At 43.3% G+C, this 18,982-nt stretch overlaps 1 protein-coding gene across 3 annotated transcripts in view; it reads right to left on the reverse strand.

The window, feature by feature from the left end:
* ANTXR2 (ANTXR cell adhesion molecule 2) overlaps positions 1 to 18,982 on the reverse strand; it is a 116,691-nt gene that overhangs the window by 48,945 nt on the left and 48,764 nt on the right. For 2 of the 3 annotated variants that reach the window (XM_054824454.1, XM_054824453.1), the window contains exons 11-14: positions 11,182 to 11,260; positions 7,441 to 7,536; positions 1,258 to 1,299; positions 109 to 204 (exon numbers count right to left, since the gene is read on the reverse strand). In XM_054824454.1, coding sequence (XP_054680429.1) covers positions 109 to 204; positions 1,258 to 1,299; positions 7,441 to 7,536; positions 11,182 to 11,260 — 313 coding nt within the window. The remainder of the gene's footprint in view (positions 1 to 108; positions 205 to 1,257; positions 1,300 to 7,440; positions 7,537 to 11,181; positions 11,261 to 18,982) is intronic. The other variant, XM_054824455.1, reaches the window with a different exon arrangement.

Genomic DNA, 18,982 nt, shown 5'->3' on the forward strand with positions numbered 1-18,982 from the left:
ACATTATGCCCTTGTATTTTCAGTACAATTTAAAAGGCTTTGTTTCCACAGTTCGCAGCCTCAGAGGGCTTGTGTTTTAGTGAACTGGCATTTCTACATCGTACAAACCTCCATCCTTTTAATTCCTCCAACTCCTCGTCCACCATAGTAGGAAGCATCCACTGTGGGCCATTTCTTGGTAGGCAAGGGCTGTTGTTCTTCTTCCTGTCAATAAATTCAGGTAACATTTACTTTAAAAAGATACTTTTTTCTTTTTTCCCCCCACCAAGTGTCTTTTTAGTATATTTCACTAGAGTTCACAGAGAGTTAAGTTTTCCCACGTTAGGTGTGAAAGATCAGATATTTAGGTTCCCCAAGTGTTTACCAATCTCCAAACAAAATCTGGTCATGTTTGGAAATATTTTTAATGTTTTGCGTGGGAAAAGCATTGGTGGCGACCATTAGTAAAGTCCTACGTGGGGAATCTGTGTTTTCTACTGACAAGCATTCGTTTGCCTCGTCCTTTTCCACTAATAAAAATAAGCAAAACACACGCAAAGAAAGGGATGTGCAGTGGTTTCTCCTACAGAAAATATAATGCCTTCAAAGAGCCAGATCATCAGCCGTACTCATTTGGATTCAGCAGACAGCGTTCAGCAGATCTGCAGATAAAGGTTGCGCGGCCGATCGCAGTTTCCTAAGCCAACCTTTGTCAAACTTGCTCTTGGCTGCCTCAGCTCAATGAAGCGTGCCTTATCGTGGACTTAACTGTCAAGAGTACACTTGAGTACGCTCAAGCAATTGGCTAAATCAAGACCATGGGGCAAAAATTCTGAAGACATCAGAAGATCCTCTAGTGCGTTATTGCCCGTAAGAGGGAGAGAAATTCCCTTATAAGGGTTCTTGAGCGTCTGGAATGCCAAAGCTGTGGGAAAATGCTCTTTAAGTCATACGTGAACCTTTAGACTGCTATACAACAGCTACTCGGTCTTTCTGCTTTCGCTGTGGAATGGGAACAATAATGTTCGACTGTCTTGGGATAAAGCCCCTACTAAATATTTCTGCGGATTTGGGCTTAATTCATGCCTCACTGAGATGACTGAGACAGAACAGAGATTTGGACTTCGGCCATCCCGCTCTCAGCTTAAGGCTTCCCAAGGGGGAGTTCTTTCTTATTCAGCAGCTAGGACAAAGAGCCGGATTCGCAGAACACAGGGAAGCACAGAGGAGTGGTATCGTGTAACCAGTGTGATGAGCGGAGTGCCGTCGTTACCGTACCTCTTTTGGAGCTGATGGAGGTGGAGGGGGATCTTTGATGACCTGAAAGAGACAAACATATAAAAGCATAAGGAATTGCACTGGCAGTGTCCAAAAGCCAACAGAAAATTTTAAGAGCGAACTGTTTCCATCTGAGTCCCCCACATCTGCTTGCAAACTGGCAACCGCTCCTGCCAAGTCCCTTGGGTATCGATTATCAAGGCCTTCTGGAAATTAACACCATCCGTCAATAGAAAATAACATCAATTGACTGGCAGACACTCTTTGGGCAGACGTGTCTGCCACTTTGCTTCCTGACCGGATAAGACTCAGTCATTCTAAGTAACAGCCACTGATGAAACCCTATGGAGTTAATTAGCAAGCCTGGGAGGAAAAGCATCCCAAGGTCTCTGTGAGGTCTTGCATAATCTTGGGCCAAGATGCCTGCTTCTTTGTGCCATGCTGCTGGATAATTTCTGGCCCGATGACAAGTGTGAAATGCCTTCTGGTAGCTCAGGCTTCACCTCTAGACGTCCAGATCGTTTCCGCAGATCTCACATTTCAGATCTAATAATTTAAGTATGTAGCTCCTTGACACTGTGGAGCGCCTGCAAGTGGGAGTTACATTCTCAAGGCTTCTTAAATTGTTTCTGGAAAAGGCCGGCTCTTCGGATAATTCGCTTAGACCTATGTTTAAACCTCTACCTATGGTTTCTTCCCGTTCCCTTTCTTGCGTACGTATCGTAAATCTCGGGGAGTTTACCGGTACTGACAGGGATCCACTGAACAGTGTACGGAGGGGAAGAGGAAGGCAGCGACCCTCTTAAACGATTAAGATGAAAACTGAAAGCATAGCCGTTCTTCCACAAGAAAAGCAGGTTTGGAAGCTATAAAGAAGTACTTGAGTGATAGCGAGCCATTTTTTGTGCTTGACTATTGTATAGAAATGACTCAAAGATGCCCCATGAATATAAAGGAGTCTGTTTCTGTTATGCTTTAGTATTATACAAACATAACCAAAACTGTCCACGATGACAAACACCTAAATCTCCTAACACAGGATTAAGTACCTTAATTGAAATGTGTCTTATTTTATTCACTCTGTGCTATTAATTACAGTACGCTCATTTACTCTACCACTGCCTATAAATAATGTCACTGCACAGATGTATAGCATCACACATAACAGAAACATATTTTTATTGACTAATAATCTAGAGTTTTCTTTCTTGATTTACATTTCAAGTCACAGCGCCACCAAGATAGTTAGTAGTTACTGCCTAGACAAGCTATGGACTTTCAGCTCTGGATACAGGAATTTTATCAAATAAGAGAAAGAATTTACGGCACCCTTGGAACCATTTTTCCACAGCGCTGCAGGTTTAAGATACTGAATTGTTCCATCGAGCGAGCTCAGAGTATTTGCGTGGATTGCAAAGTCAACTATGGATTTTAACCAGCCATCGCTTTGCTGCTGTGATGTTGCAAAAACATGCCAGAAATTGCTCCTCTTTAAATATTTCTGAATACTTTTTCTTCCCATCGGGAATTTTCAGAATACTTAACAGAAGTCAATTATTTAATTAGTGAAACATTCCTGAGAGCCAGATTGGAATTACTGCCCTAACTTTACAAGAAACAACAACACAGAGGGATCATGGGACAGATTCTGAGAGATACGTGGACGCTGAGCAAGATTTTCCAAAGCATGAAGATATTTAATTCTCACTGAAAGCAATTAAAGGACTGGAAACAGTAAAATGGTACTTAAAATATACTAAGGGTCACCTTATCTTTTTTTAATTCCCATTCTTATTTCCCTTTTGCCCGTCTACGTAACGATTGTCTCAAAAAAAATGCATTTCGCTGCCAAGGCTGCAAGCCGTACGGGGGAAAGGCCTAGCTGGGTTGCGGATTTATATAAATACATATTAAAAGGTGTTATCGCTCCAGTTTCTATAGTTCTGCGATTCTTAAGTCTTGCCATCTCTCCCGAGCAAAGACAACTTTGCATAGCAAACTTCTTTGTGATGCTTGCTTAAAGTTCGCTTGGGCCCTACGCCTATTGATATTTAAAGAATCAAAATTCCTCCCCCAGTGCATCAAGAAAAACTCTACTTGTTGGACCTCACTGGGCTTCAAAAGTCACGAGTCGATGACATTTTTTGTTTGACTCCCTGAGCAAAGGATCTAATCCTATGCCAGCTGCTAAACTCCCTGAAGTTACAGGGTAAACTTGATTTGAAGCTAACCAATACATTAATTAGCTGTTATTTCTAATAGCTTCAGAAAATGAAACTTGTTTTAAATGTGACAGTGGTGTGAGAAAATAATCTGCTTTGAGTAGCAGATAGTCACCCCTGCTGACAGAAGTGCAATGTAAATGCCTGCATCCTTATGTTTCCACAGGCTCCTCGCACACTCACACGCTCTCTCTCTCGCACAGGCGCACGCACACAAAGATTACTTTCAATCTTGTGTGATATTTCAAGTGAAATCAGTAGAAAGCCATTTTTAAAAAAGAGAAATCTGAGGAACACGTGCAGCTTTGGCAGAAAACAATGCAAATGTAGCATGAAACTGCACATACTGAAGATCATAATATTGCAAATTAACTTTTCCTGAACTTGCTTCAGATTGTTTAAATACGGAAGACTCTGAATAACGCTGCTGTCTTATTAACCCCACGTAGAGATGGATTACTTCCTTGTTTTGTTTTATTATCGTCGTCACCAGGCAAGGCTGCATCTCATTATTTAGTTGCATAGAATGAAGACTTGGGCTTGGAGGAGAGCCGATTTCTTAAATAAAATTAAAAAAAAAAGTTAGTTGCTTCAGGCAACAGTCCCTTTGATCTGCTCATTAACACTTTTCAAATGTTCGCGTGATGTGGGCATTAGGAAATGTCAGCACCAGAGCCTGAAGCCAGCTTGATGCGATCATATGTTCTGATATTGAGGGAAGAGTGAAAGAACTGTCAACAGTGAACTGCCTTTAAAAAGAAGGGCGGGGGGGCGGGGGGTGGTACGGTGTGTGGAGAAAAAGAAAAAGGAGTCCCCCTACCCCAACCCGTAAGTGTACACGGACCTCATAGCAAGGAACGCTGTCAAGACTTGAGTCCTAGCGAGGACGAAGGGGAGTGCCTGAAGCACCTAAAGCTCTCTGTTCTGTCCGCAACGCCTTTTGTCTCTCTCTCTTCCATTTGATGCTGAAGCACGGGATGCTTGTGAGGTTTGAGGGCTGCCGCTTTCCTCCTTGCTCCTGCTCTTTGTCCCATGAAACCAAACGCTCTGTTCGGCCAGGAAAGCGGGCTCAGAGGAAGAGGAGGTCCTGCCTGGCCCTAATATGCTGCCTCTCTTGTCAAGGACGCTGGCAACAAAGCCCAAAACTACGTAGCCAGAAGCGGCAATAACAAGTCACGTGAGAACCTCAGGTGCAGGAGAGAGCGCAAAGAATGGAGGCACAGTATAATGATCTGAGGAAACGGACATTGCAACAAAAAGAAAGGAAGAGTTAGTACTCGGCAATAGGTTCAGCGCAATGACAGTATGTGGCTTTGGAACTCAGTATTGTTGTAGCAGAGAGTCCTAAAAATACCTTTTTTTTTTTTTTTTTAAAGAAACAAATAATATCCATGAGAGGTGGGAGGAAACAACAGAGGGTACTAACATTTAAAGTGCCGTGGTTTTATTGCTCCCACGGAAGTCAGGCTGCTTCTTAGTAATAACTTACCAACCTGCAGCTCAAGACTTCCCTAGAAATAGCCAATCCCTCCTGTACCAAACATTATATCCAGAAAAGATGCTCGGGCTAAGATATTATCCCTTAAAGTAAACATCAGGGAGAAACAGACTTAAGCACGAGGTGACTCAGAACCAAGGGACGTTTTCTCACAGCTCAGTAGAAATGCAGCTCCACGCAGGAGGTTAGCCTGGACGGAACCCTGCCCAAATGCCACAGCGCATCCTCGGCACCCAAGGTAGTGTCTTTGCTCTGCGATTCGTTACAAAGGGCATCTGTTTTAGTTCATTGGGTCCTATCTTAGGTATCCCTTCACAAGTGTTGATGTACACCTGTAATGTTACAACAGACGTAGGCTGGTGCAGCTAATATTTTAATATATTATACTGGCATAGCTACCAAAAGGGCTAGAAACTAATACTATAGAACTATATATTTGACTTTTTTTCTGATGTAGGACTTTGACATTAAAAAAAAAAAAATCCAGAAAACACCTTACTGATTGTCATTACAGAGTCATCACTGGCAAGAGAATTCCTGCTCTCAAGGGACTGCGATACTGCAATCCCTCTTTACTGTAATGAAAGGAAAATGCATTGTGTATGAAGTTTTGCTATAGCGTGGGAACTGACCACTGACGAGCACTGACTTCTCAATGCAAAGAGTATTTTGATTTTTTTTCACAAGGTCGTACATGCGTAAACCTGATGCTGAAAAAACCCCAGCCACTTGGCAAATGACTAAAACTGCGTGCGCAACTGAATAAGATGTGACCGACTGCGCTTCCAACTGTAAAAGTTCTGATTCTGGGCTAACGTAAATTAGAGGTGCGTGGATTATGTTCTGACAGTCGTACTCAGCTAGTGACAAAAGCCAGAGTTTTCGTGAGGTAACTTGTTCTGAGAGCTGTGACAAACTAAGGGAACATTAGGTTCCCTGATACCAGGCAACTCAAAAGGAAGTGCATTCGTTTTCTTGGGCGGGAAGAAAAACTTGAGAAGTCAGGAAAAGCATAAAAGAAAGGCAGCTGCTTTCAGAAAAGCAACTCTTGAGAAAGGATGTGATGGTCCCTCTCAACTACTATGAAGGAGTACTGCAACAAGTCACTCAAAGTCTGTCTGTAATCAGCTGACAGGAGACACTGAAAAAAGTTACTTGGCTTCACTTAGGGATTTAAATCCTATTTTACATGTGTATTTCTAAAATAACTAGACTTTGAAACTCACAATGTTTGCCTTTCTGCTAGCGTAAGTCTGCTGCAATATTATTTCCTTCGTGTCCTCCGTCTCCCTCTCACCCTGCCCCAGATGACAGATCTATGTGAAATGCCTAGCTGTCACCGCTTTCTACAGACAGAAAGGGTAGAAACTAAGAAGTGCGGTCTATGAATCAAGGTTAGCCAATTATTTTAAAATAAGAAAATAGGAGGCTGTCTTCTTACTGATTTCTGATTTTCCTTTTCCACAGGAAGGCTCACAATAGAAAATAAAGTAGGAGTACGATGACTGACAGACAACCTCCCTAGATTTCTGAAGGGACTGTACTGTGGAGAATGAGACGGAAGAGGGACTTCCTAATAGAGAAGAGCTCGTAGTTCTTGCCTCAGAAAACCCCAGACCATGAGGATGCAGATGGGGGCTGAGGACTTCTCGCCCCAGGACAGCCTGGGGCCTGACGGACTACACCAAAGCTTTTGATTACGTGGGCTTTGGCACGGTCAGGCGAGAAGGCCGGCTCCTCTGCTGCCCCAGGTTCCGCAAGCCCGAGACAAGACAAGGAATACAGTAACAGCCTGGAAGCAATCTCCACTTCCCAAGCCCTCGGCGCTGTCGTTGAACTGGACGAATAGTAAACTTCAGCAGTTTAAAAAACCCCAACACGCAAGGAGATGGAAGGAGACTTAGTGAAGCAGCATTGCTGACTGCTGCTAGAAGGATAAAGAGTGCACTCAGATGAAGAGAGATGCAACGTGTGCAAGGGATTATTAAGACGATAGGGGATTGCCATCTTGAGAGCCCATACTGGACTACAAATACCGATTTTAGCGGTAGTACTTTTTAAATGGTCCTTGATTTCAGGATAACATCTGCATACCATTTTGGCCAAGAACTTTCAAATAATAGAGAAAAGGCTTTTATCAAAGCCTCCACAGCAATATAACACGTGTGCTCAGTAGAAAGCCAGTGAGCAGCACACCAGCACGCTGATGCTGGTTCACATGCGTGCAGGTCTCAGAAAGCCAGAAGCACCGCTAAGAGCGCAGTCCGCAGTGTCGAAGCTGGTCTCATCTTCCATTTATTGTGTATCACTAATGAAAGAAAACTCCCTCAACAGATGGCTTATGTCTCATGCAGCCCTCCTCTTACTTAACTTATTTCCTATGGTATCTGTGTTTCCCAACACGGTATGAGTTATAATCATGAGTCACACATCCAGTCACTTTTTCTAACAGTCTTTACTCACCACTTTGCAGCAGAGGGGCCAGAACCACCAGAGCAGACCGAGCGCCACTAACAGTAACAGCACAAGAACAGCAATAAGCGCTGCTACTCCACTAGACTGCAAAGAAAGCAGAAAGACAGTGTCAGTGGATGTCGCAAATAACACCTGCCTGGTTTTCCCACTCACCCCAAAACAGCCTCCTACTGACTGATACAAATCCCAAACGATCCCGCTCATCAGATCCTATTCTTGCCAACGGAGAAATTCCTCGCAAAGGAACAAGAAGGGAGTCTTAGCCAAATTCCTATTTGGTACAAGTTTGGTGACACCTCCGCTGTAAGTCTCCTCAGTTCCACGAGTTACGTAGAAGGTAAGCTAGAATGCTTCAACGGGAGCTGCATATCACCACGACTGATCTATCAACACTAAAAAGAGGAAGGAGGTAATAAGATGCTATTCATGTTTCTCATTCCCTATGTATTCTGGGGCCTGCGAGTCTCAGGGACTGAACGCAGCAGTACTGACGGACGTGTTAAATTAAGAATGACACAAGTTTGAAAACTACTTTTTTCTGCCTGCCTGTAAACCTAAGTTGAAATTAAGTCACTCAGTCACGGGTAACAGGCCCAACTTGCCCCAGTGCAAGCCACTGGATTCTTTTTGATGTAAAACTGATATCCTTGAGATAAGAATGAGGCCCAACTTGAAGAAAAGAAAGGATACATTGACTGCTGAGAAACGAGCTGTTGGACACAAACAGGGAAAGTCTCCTCCTAAGTCTGCGGATGAGAGGTGCCCTTTTCTTCCCATGAGGACGCAGGTCTGTATGGATTGGTGGGTGGGTGGAATTTTCAGGCATCTCTACTAACAATACATACGTAAGGCTTTTATGCTTATCGGCCACACATCCGAGGCATTCACGCTGTACAGACTCCAGCACACTAAATCCCTGTAGTAGTGCTATTTGAACCTGAAGCCACCATCCTAAGAAATTCTGAACGAGCGTTACTGCTTCCAGCACTAGTGCTTTTAATGAAGAAATGAGCAGCCCATCTCCCACCACGTCAAAACCCACATCCTGTAGGTGCTCTTATTGTTACACTTGGTGTTCTGTGCTGCTTTGCAGGTTTAGAACAACACTAAAAAAAAATGCTACAGCGACCTTATGAAAATAGAAGTGATTCAGACTTCAGCTGAGGGAAAAGGAAAGGAAAGCGAGAGACACCCAGGGAATCACTAAGGCTGGCGTACAGCGTGAGTAATTCCGTCAAAGCGAGAAAAGTTGTCCTGGAGATACACCGTTGCAAATGGAAGGTGAAACAGAGTTTTATTCCAAGTACACGTAGGTGCAGTGAGGCATGCGCATTTACGAGACGCAGGTAAGATGCGTGCCTCGGTGCCTAGATGCGACGTATTTTTTGTTTGTTTTCACTGCAGCAATGTGCGTTTGCTAGGGGAGGCTGTTGCTTGTAACTCTCGTATACCAACTAGCCATCAGCTGCTCAGCTATCAGTAGTAGTGGAACAATTCTAGCAGTGACCCATTTCTTGCAGTTGCCCATCTGCTACTATGGAAACAGCAGTTCTCCTTGTATGGAGCTGTCTTTGCTGCAATGTGTATGAAAGGGAAAAACAAAAAAAGAAAAAAAAAAAAAAAGGACGATCAGAAGTATGACAGTTTTTTCCTGTCAGTGCACATCTGTACTCGTTCTGTTTCCTGTTAGTGAAAACTTTTGACTACAGAGAAGCACTGTTAGAGTACAGCGGAGGGAAGACAGCCATACCCAGCAATGTGGTATGATCTGCTTTGCATCAATGCTTTGTTTTTACCTATCTGTGCAACCTCAGCAATTTTTAAGGGGGCATGGGGACGACTTAACATGTGCTGCTCTCTCTAAAAGGACTGAGATGAAGAGAAAAGCAGTCTACTGTTAGTCACCAGCATCCTCCTGTCACTGTACCGTCCTTACGTTATCATGCTGAGAGGCTGCTTCAGCATGCTTTGGTGTAGGAAGGAAATGCTTCCGAAAGATAAAGAGGCCCTTAAACAGAGAAACGTGATTTGGGTAGCGTGTGATTCTTCAGCTCTCGATTCATTCAGGCTTTCTTCCTGAAACCGAAGGCCTGAACTGAGATGACTCTGATTTCTACGGTTACCCAAGTATTTAGTTTTTAAATTAATTGAAGAAAAATGTCTTTCATTTTCTCTTTTAAGTTAATTACCAACGAGCGATAAAAATACTGTTGGAAAAATGCATGCTGATGAGCAGAAGGTACTGTTCTGAATGCTTCTATGCCTGACAGGAAAGCTGCGCTAAATTCACACTTTAAATGAGACCAGTTTAAAGGAACACGGTATCCGTGCGCAGCACATTTCCAAAACCTCCATCCCTACGTCGCAGTCTTGTGTCTAACTGCAAAAATTTTAACTGTCCTGCCTATGTAATAGAGAAGACAGAAAAAAATTAATGGAGATTAGAAGTGTTACATATTATATTAGAAAAGTCACTGATTGCATAAGTATGTGGTTTATCCTGGAAGCTGTTTTTAACTCTTTCCTATAAGACTATGATAAAAACATAGCAGGATGTTCACACTGCCCTAACCCTAGGCTTAACTTAGGTACTCCAGCCTGTGCTTTGACAAAGACTGTCTCCCCTAATTACAGAGCTGAGAGCGTACACTCCTTACTCAGGCACCAAAGTTAGATATCTGAAGTTACGTAGCGTTAGTATCCTCCTGGTAGGATTATGACCACCTTCCATGCCCGGTCTGAAGTCCCAAGGTTCTGCCTGCTCTGTTCAGCCTGCTCCTGCCAATCCTGCTCAGGAGAACTGTGCTGGAGTGGGACCCCAGGTGACTGTGTCACACCTGGCTCTTACGACATGATTATATTTATAGCAAGCAAGTCTCTGATGGCACGGAAGCTTCCCAATATTTTGAAAGCCACAGCTGCACGCTGTGCTGAAGTAATTTGTTGTAACATATTTAGCAAAACACAGTTCACAGGCTGTAGAAAAATACAAGTCCCACACCGACAAGGAACGCACAGACGCTGCTTGGATCTCGGGGCAGAGTGGCTGAGGTAGCCCGGGAGAGGAGGAGAATCCCAGGGCTTTCCCTCTACATAGAGTTCTGCCTGTGGTCTAAGTCAGCAGCTGCTGAAGCAGCTAGTGAAACAGATGCAGCAGCAATGGAAGGAGAAGCCCTTTATAACAGAGCCGATGTCAGAAAGCAAAGGTAAATCTCCAAGCCTGGTGCATAAGAGATGCTTTTGTGTGTTATTAGATGGAATCCTGCCAAAAACGATCTTTCTAAAATAAAGCTGTTTGCCACCTTAATGGGAAAAATTAAGGGAATTGTTTTATATAACTGCAAAAAAATATCTTGTCTGTAACCCCTTGCACACACTTCATCAAGGAATTCGTACAGCTGAGAACTCCTTCTTGCACGTAGTGGTGTTATAAAACAGACTGTTAAGCGTGTTTCAAAATACAGAGATGGCGACTTGGTGCATACATATATATATATATATAGATGTATGTCCTTACGTATTAAGAAATGACATATCATTGAAATACCTACATTTTGTATGTGCTTGCACACGTGTACTTTTTAGTTAGGTGGATTTAGGCGTTCTAAACGTCTGCCGGGCCTTGTCATGGGTTGAGGTTCTCTGCACTGAGAGGTCATGCAATGGTAAAACCAAAAGAGAAAGTGGATTTCAGGATTTTACATTGAATGACGTTAGCCATTTACTTACACACTCGGAAGCGGTGATTGTTAATGAGCTGGACATGAAAGATTGCCCTTCATTCAAGCTCACCAAAACTTCCAGAGTTCTGGAAAGAAAGAGAAAAAAACAAAAAAATCAGCAGCCGTAACACAGTCAATAAAAGCAGATACATGCTATGGAGGCGCTTGTACGTACAGACTGTTCGACAGAGAAAGTGTTACAAGAGAGGGAAATGGGAGTTGGGGCTTCTGAGCTGCACTAGAAGTCAGAAGTGACTTCACAGACATCACAAAACTAACGTGATTACTTGGCGTTATCATTTCTAGAAACCTCTGATGACTTTTAAGCGATCACGATACTTAGTTGCTACAGGGTTGAACCTTGTGGCTTTCAGAAACCAATTTTTGGTCATTTCAGACTGAGCTTTCTTTTCCTGCTTAAAATCAACAGTACAGTCTCCCATGGGTACTGCGTTGATTACTATTTGGACATAATTTTAGTCTTCTCGACAGAGAGCTATCCGAGTAGATATTATCCCTTCTGTTTTCCATGTAGCATAAAATACTCCAAAAAGTTTTACGTGAAATAAAGTGAAGTTCAGCTGTAAAAATAGCATTGTTTTGTCTGTTCCATAAAGATCTCTTTAATTGTATCCAGACATTATGGATAAAAATGTCGGATAATTATAAATGGTCAAGACTTTCTATAAATAGTACATAAACACTGCATACAAATAGTATGTGGTTTATATTTTACAAATTAACCCTAGCAGAAAACAACACATGGTGAATGTTAAACATAAGAAGACTCTTCAGCTTCGCTGGCTTGGATTCCCAAGATTCAGACAGTTTATGTTATGCATAGATGTAATTAAATAAAAATATAGATATCCATGAGCTAAAATGATTAATCATTTATACTGTTCTTATATGTCATGAATTTTTCTTCTGGCACAAATGCTTTAGTCAATATGGAGTTCAAAGCTATTTTAACTAATTTGGCTAATTCCTTTTTCACTTTTAGTAAAAATGAAGTAAGTTGCTTCTGCTAAACTCATTTTTAAATGATCTGTGTTATGAATAATTGATCTAACAGAAAGAATAACTCTAATTTACTTGTAATTGTTACTGGAATAAGTGAATCGGAACAGATAAAAATAAAAAATTAATTCAATTCCCTTCCAACACACTAAATCAGGCAAACTATACCAAAACTTTTGTTAGTGATGAATTTTTTAAATGTGATGCTTTTTATTATTTTGTTGTTTTCAATTGTTTTGCTGTGCCACTTCAAGAAGAAATACCGTGGGAAATTTCAGCGTGACGATCCCGCTCGAATTTGACTGGCAAACCAATCCTGTTGACTGCACCGCGAGGGAATTTCATGCCGTACCTTTTCTTGATCGGAGAAGGACTTAAGTACGCGCTGCGCTGTCGAAACGCAGCCCAAATCCTGAAGAAATTTGTGTGTTTAAACTCTGAAACCTTTTGGAGATTTGCGCATCATAAATGCATCGCTTTTTCTGTCCAAGTTGCTAACCTACAGCGCAGTTACGTGAACGTGACTCCTTCCGGTGTCCTGGGGTCGCATCCTTTTGCACCGCATTAACTATGACTGTACGGGTGTAACCGAATCATAGAGTATATCAAGTTGGCAGGGAATAACTGCAGTCAGCCCATAAATACTGAAAAATTCACGGCGCACGGAAGTATTTTTGGATGGCAACTTTTCAGTTAAGTACAGATTGAAAGAAGAAAGATTAATCTCTTAAACGTTTCATTCTCCCTCGTCAGCCTTCTCTTTTTAAAGCGTGACTTAGAGAAACACGCCACCGGCTTCGCACCAAGTTTTGAACTTGGTAATGCCCAAGAAAAGGGCATTCATTGCGGTTCTGTTTCCTGAACATAAAAGCTATTCCACTTTTTCTGAACTTTCCTAAGCAACGGTGGGTACCTTCACACTGACTGATGCCATAATCGGGATTATATTGCTTGGTTGAAAGCCTGCTAGCTAGCACGCTAAGAGCCCTTCCGACTGCTCTAAATCCAACTGTAGTACACCAAGTAATTTTGATTTTTAAATTAACTTACCGTGATCTTTAAGAACCTAGATCCTTATATACCTCCTGCGTTGACTTTATTTCTGATCATATTTTAACTGTGTCTAAATACACTGTAGGTTTTCCTCAGCTGTTTTATCTTTGGTTGGAACCGTTTCTGTAGTCTCTTGTTGGGCAAAACTCCCACTGTGACCAAAAATAATTCTGCCTGTGCACTAGTGAAGAACTGCTGGATTTGGCCAGTAACATCTGACTACAGTTGCTGCCAGCTACTAAGGTCGAATTTCCAAAACGCTTTCAGATGCTCGTTTTTTTCCCCGTTTAATTTTTAAAAAAAAAAAGGTGAATGCAAATCCTCGATTTCCTATGGGGTTTTTTTCTGCTATCCAATCAATTCCCTTTGCCATCTGGCAAGATCATCCTTCCTCCTGTCCCGCGCGTGTTCTTGTCAGTCAGGAATATTTTCTAACGTCATTTCGCGATGTTGTTTATCCTCTGGCAGTTTGTTGATTTGTGCGACGTGCTACTACCGGTCCCGAACCCGCGTGGTTGAAAAGGAAGGCGTGTCGACGGCTGACTACCGCAGCCAGCACTAGCGGGCACTATCTGAAATGTCATATACCCGGGCTCGCCTGTTTCTCGTCTGAGCAACTAGGAAACAAAACACATCTGAAACTTCAGAAGAGGAGTAAAGTACTGTTGAGGTATGTTCTCGCTATGGTACCTCTAACTGCTACTCGTGTTTCATTTCATTCTCCTGTATAAGAAAGCCTACACACGTAAACTGCCAAGTCCACCAAAATTATAGTATAAATTATTTCATACAGATCTTCGTAAAAGTAGGCTTTCACATATCCCTTAGATCTTTAGGAAACAAATTACTTGTTTTGCAGTGATGTCTCCTATACTCACAACCTCCAGGCTGCCCCCCCCCCCCAACCTGACGGGTTTGTCAGCAAAAATCTAGGCGCGCATCGCGGCTTATTTGAAGGCGGATACTCTAACTCGATAAAATACTGCATTGTTCACGCTGTTTTGGTGTGAGAGAGACAGCATATCTTAGGAATTCCTGGGACTGAGGTGCTGGGCTTTCTTGGCTTCCCTAGAAAAAGCCCAGCTTTCAAGACTTAACCGTTGGTCCTGTTAAACTTCTCGCTCGGTTTCTCTCTTACGCAATAAAGCTTGAAGCAAAAGTCACCCTTTTTTCTTCTACCTTCCCTGTGTCGCGCAGCAAACTACACGCTCCTGCCGCGATACGTGCTATTTTCTAAAATTTATAGTGATGGCCCTCTCTTGCCTTCATACGGAACATCTGTATTAGTCTTTTTCTAGAAGTGTTCTGTAGCTGCCACACTTAGGCTACTTGCTGCTGTGAGCTCGATAAGTCTTGCCTGAAACGTGCGAGGTTTGTCTAATGTAGCTATTAAGAAATGATGCTGTTTCTTTAAGATGGTCTTTACTAGCAAGGTGAGCAAAACAGGAACGTCAGAGACATTTGGATAAAACACTCCAGAAGAGCATCTTAACCCATACTAAAGAAAAGGATTGTTGCCCCAGGTATCTTGTGGATCTTGAAATTTACTTGAACTCACAAGATTGTACGAAAAATTTTCTGTAACAGCTAAGATTTCCAAGCGGACTGGTGCCCACGTTTACACCTTACTGTTTGCAACGTAGAGCTGGCCTCCGTTTACGTCCGCTGACGAGCTCCACTCAAGCAGGGATTCCCCAAAGGATTGAGAAGCGGTTACCTTCCCACTACTGTCTTGTACTAGAAAAGGCAGCTTTAAGTTCCAGCCCCACCAAAAAACGTTTGCTCGGCTGATGTGCTGTACGGGCCCGAGAGCTATGTTCCGGCTCCGTTCACTTATCTAAATATTTTACCTGGGATTTAGGAGAAAAACAGTGAGTAGGGATGCATGTAATCTATTCTCTTAGGTGACTTGCCCGAGTCCCAGAGGGGTGGTGTGCTGAGCGGGCAGGGTCACCAGGACCCAACTCTGGCATTTTAAGCTCTTTTGCCTAGCCTCAGAACATAGCCACCCTCAGCTGTGACAAATAAGCGATTCCTATTAGAGTGCGTGAGCTGGTGGGGAAAGATCCTCAGAAGCGGCACAAAAATCTCGGTCCAGCAAAAACGCCCAGCCAGGAACGTGCCATGAACGGAACAGAAGCGTACCACAAAGTCTGCTCAGGCCAGTTTCTGAAGGCCAGTTATTACAGACAGTTACTAAAATGGGGAGCTTACCCGCATTTTTAGGAGATGCCACTGAGCAAGCTCCTGTCGCCCTCCGGGACTGAACTCTGCTGCCAGTGAGGTCTAGGGATCCGATCCTCGTGCACAGCATCGCCTCGGTGCAGCGTTCCGGCCATACAGCAAGGCCCCAGAAAAGGGCACCGATAACCCGTGTGTCTCAATGGGAACTGGGCCCACAGCTCCCACGGACTGCGGTGAGAGGGATTTCGAGTCCCCGGTGCCATGTGCCACCTCGCTACTGTCGAGCTTTGCATTCCCCCAACCTTTAGCTGTCAGACGGTCTGACAAAAATCCCAAGCAGCAGGCTCACTGAACACATCAGCTATCTGCAGAGATACAATGCAGTAGCAACAACCAGTTTCCCTATCAACTTCTGTTCTGATACACAGCTGCAGGGATGAGCCATTTGAGATTTTCCCAGGAGTTGATCATACTCGCTCAGTTCAAGAAGCCACAGAGTGAACTCATACAGATAATTATCTCATCTTCAAAAGGATGAACATGTCAACATACAAAATCACTTCTTCCCTGGAATTGTCATGTCTGTGGGGTATAAGAAACGTGGTTTTTCGTTTCTTTAGCGTCCACCTGTTTGATGGGTTATGCGTACTTCTCATTGTTCTAAACACTACGCCTTCAAATTTGCAGTTCCAAAAACGAGGTGCTGTATTTCTTCTGCTCACATGTTCGCAAACATCCCAGGGAGAGATGTATATATAAACACATCTAGTGTTTACTAGTAACTGTCCACATGTGTGAGGCTTTTAGCTCAGCACTCTGCACAAACTGCAAATATTTTGAAAACAAAATGACATTCAGCAGTGAATCTATAGTTTTGGGCACCTTCATTTCCCACTGGTGATTGTCAGTATTTTTTCTAAGTGTCAGGTTCTTTCAGTGAAGCTCAAGTCACCTGAGAGCTGAACCGGCCTGTGTCACCAGATAACATGTCTGAAGCTTTGGGCCTCTGCCGATACTTTCTCTGTAGACCGGAGGAATACAATTTAAAGGGCTATGAGACTGTAGTGATTTTTCATGACAGACTTAGCTCCCGAGGAAAGGAGCAGCACAGATTTTGGTCGGCTGGTCGTAAGACCATACCCACCGTCTCCCTGGTGGAGGCGATCAGGAACGCCTCAAAAATGTCTGCACGGGCACTAAATGCCTGGTTTGATCAGGCTGTACGGCCAGATCTCCCTGCAGTTATTGATGTGATTTACATGACTACGCCCGTCGTATCTTAATTGCTTTCCAAAGACCCAAGGAAAATTCCCTCTCCTTCTGCTGAGGTACGCAGAGAGAGCGAGACGAGAGAAGAGAAGGTGTCCGTGTCCTACCCTAGCACGGAAAGAAAGACGTTGCACGCGTGAGGCCCATGTTTGAACCCTCGCTGTGCTCGATGCACTGTGAATCCGGTCACACCCAAACAGCACAGCTACGCACGTCAGGGCAGACTGTCCCTGAGGGAAAACAGACCTTTTGACACAACCCTCTTTTTGCAAGGAAAGGTTAGACGGATACTAGTTTCATACCAGCCCAGAACAAAACCGAGTGCTGAGCTCCTGAAAGCTGCTGCAGAACAGAGTATCTCCTCAGGGCAACCCTGAGTAAAACCCACAAAGAGTCAGTAAGTGTAAATGTTGATGTTGCTGTAGCAACCCAGGAAGACATCCTCCGATGCCCAGCTAAAACCTGGAACCTCACCTCTGCTGTGCAACACATTCTGCGTGGGTCACGGCGTGGATTTCGCATCTGTGCGCACGGGAAGGGGAAGCAGACCCTGAGGGTAACCATCGCGGGTTCTAATAATAGAGGCCCGCTCACGCCGTGCACAAATACCCAGGTCTTCTTGCAGTTATACCCAAGAACACAAGGACTCGACCAGCTTCTGTATGTCTACCTTGAAAAACACGGGAACAAGCTTCCAGGGAAGGGCAAGCGCAGCCCTTCACGCTGTTCCTCAAAAACGCAGCAGTGCTCACATCCAGCACCTTTTTATGGCTTTTAGCCAGGTTGCTCATTCCTATCTTCTGATCGCTTCTGACACACCGTTTGAGTAAAGTGGAATCAGAGAGATAGCAAACTTGAGCTAATAAGCATGTTTAATTAACATGCTGTGCAGATACTCGCATACTCTATCGCTTTTTATGTACCGCTGGTCTAACGTGCAATTTTCCAGTGGTCCATGCTTCCAAAGCTATTTCATTGTAACAGGAAAAACTGTGCAGTTTATTTACAGTTCATAGCCCTTGCTCGGCGTGGAAGGGATTTTCCTCTATTTTGTCTGTGGAGTGTCACTTTTTGAGTGGGAATCGATCCCAGAAAACTTAGTCCGAAAAGAGCTTTTTTAGAAAGGTTCTTATTTACGACCACAGTTAATCACAAGACTCTCGCAACTTTAAACTGCATCCGTCGCGGCCCAGTGGCCATTCTAATAAATAATTTACCAAAAAATGTAACTGGAGAAGACCCAGCAATTGCAATTCTTTCTTTCCTTTGTGTCCACTGCTGTTTCGTTGTTACGGAAGAGGAACGTGGCCCGCTGCCATATGTCACTACAGCTCTAGTCTAAAGAATTTCATACCCTGTGAAATACTGCTGACATTTCAATCCACAGTAACCTATTTGCAAAGTATTCATTTGCTCCTTACTTTATGAGTATCCAATAAAAGACTACCATTTTATGACCCATTAAAAAAGATGAAAAAAATTAAATAAAATTGTGAAAGACATTTGCTGGAAGTAATAAATAATTTACCTCCACTTTTTCACGCACTGAAAATTAAACTGGCAACTGCTCAAAAAGTTATTAAAATTATGGTGACAAAGGTATTTTAGAATCAACTGCCAGCATTAAAATAGCTAAAATGCTGTACATAGTAGGAAGGAAAAAAATAGATCTGTGTATGTACTAAAAGGGTGCTTTCCCTTAAAAAAAAAGATCTACCTCTGTAGATTGATATATAGCTTCATTACGTAGTTAATATTGGTAAGCCAGTAGTAGGTGTGCGTGTGTGCGTAGGTGTTCTAAATATATCTGTGTGTACATACGCATCTCTGTGTGTGTGTTTGCATACAGATATATATATATATGTGCATAGACATCACACACTGGACAGTCGTGGTGGGAGAAGGTTTTGGCGGAGCTATTAAGTATAATTTTTTTTATGCCTATCACTTTACCCCCATGTAATTTACCATCCCCTGCACAACAGTCTGGCAGCACAAAGGGGGGTGCCGCTGTGACCATACTTTATTTTGACCAACCCGAGTTTGAAATCGCTGGCCGTTATTTCCTAGGGACCCACACATTCTCACCGGCCAAAGCGCAGAGTATCTTTTCCCGTGTTCTCAGTTAAGAAGCACTCCAGGACCACAAATCTGACTCTCCGCCTCTAGGCACGCGTCCCTGCGGGCGGAGGCGGCAACACCAAGGCACGGAGGAAGGTATTTCAAGTCCGTGCTTGGGGGTTTGTTGCTCTTCCTAGATCAAAAGCTCCAGCTGCATAAGG

This window comes from Grus americana, chromosome 4 (genome assembly GCF_028858705.1).
Source record: "Grus americana isolate bGruAme1 chromosome 4, bGruAme1.mat, whole genome shotgun sequence".
In the NCBI taxonomy this organism is placed as follows: Eukaryota; Metazoa; Chordata; class Aves; order Gruiformes; family Gruidae; genus Grus; species Grus americana.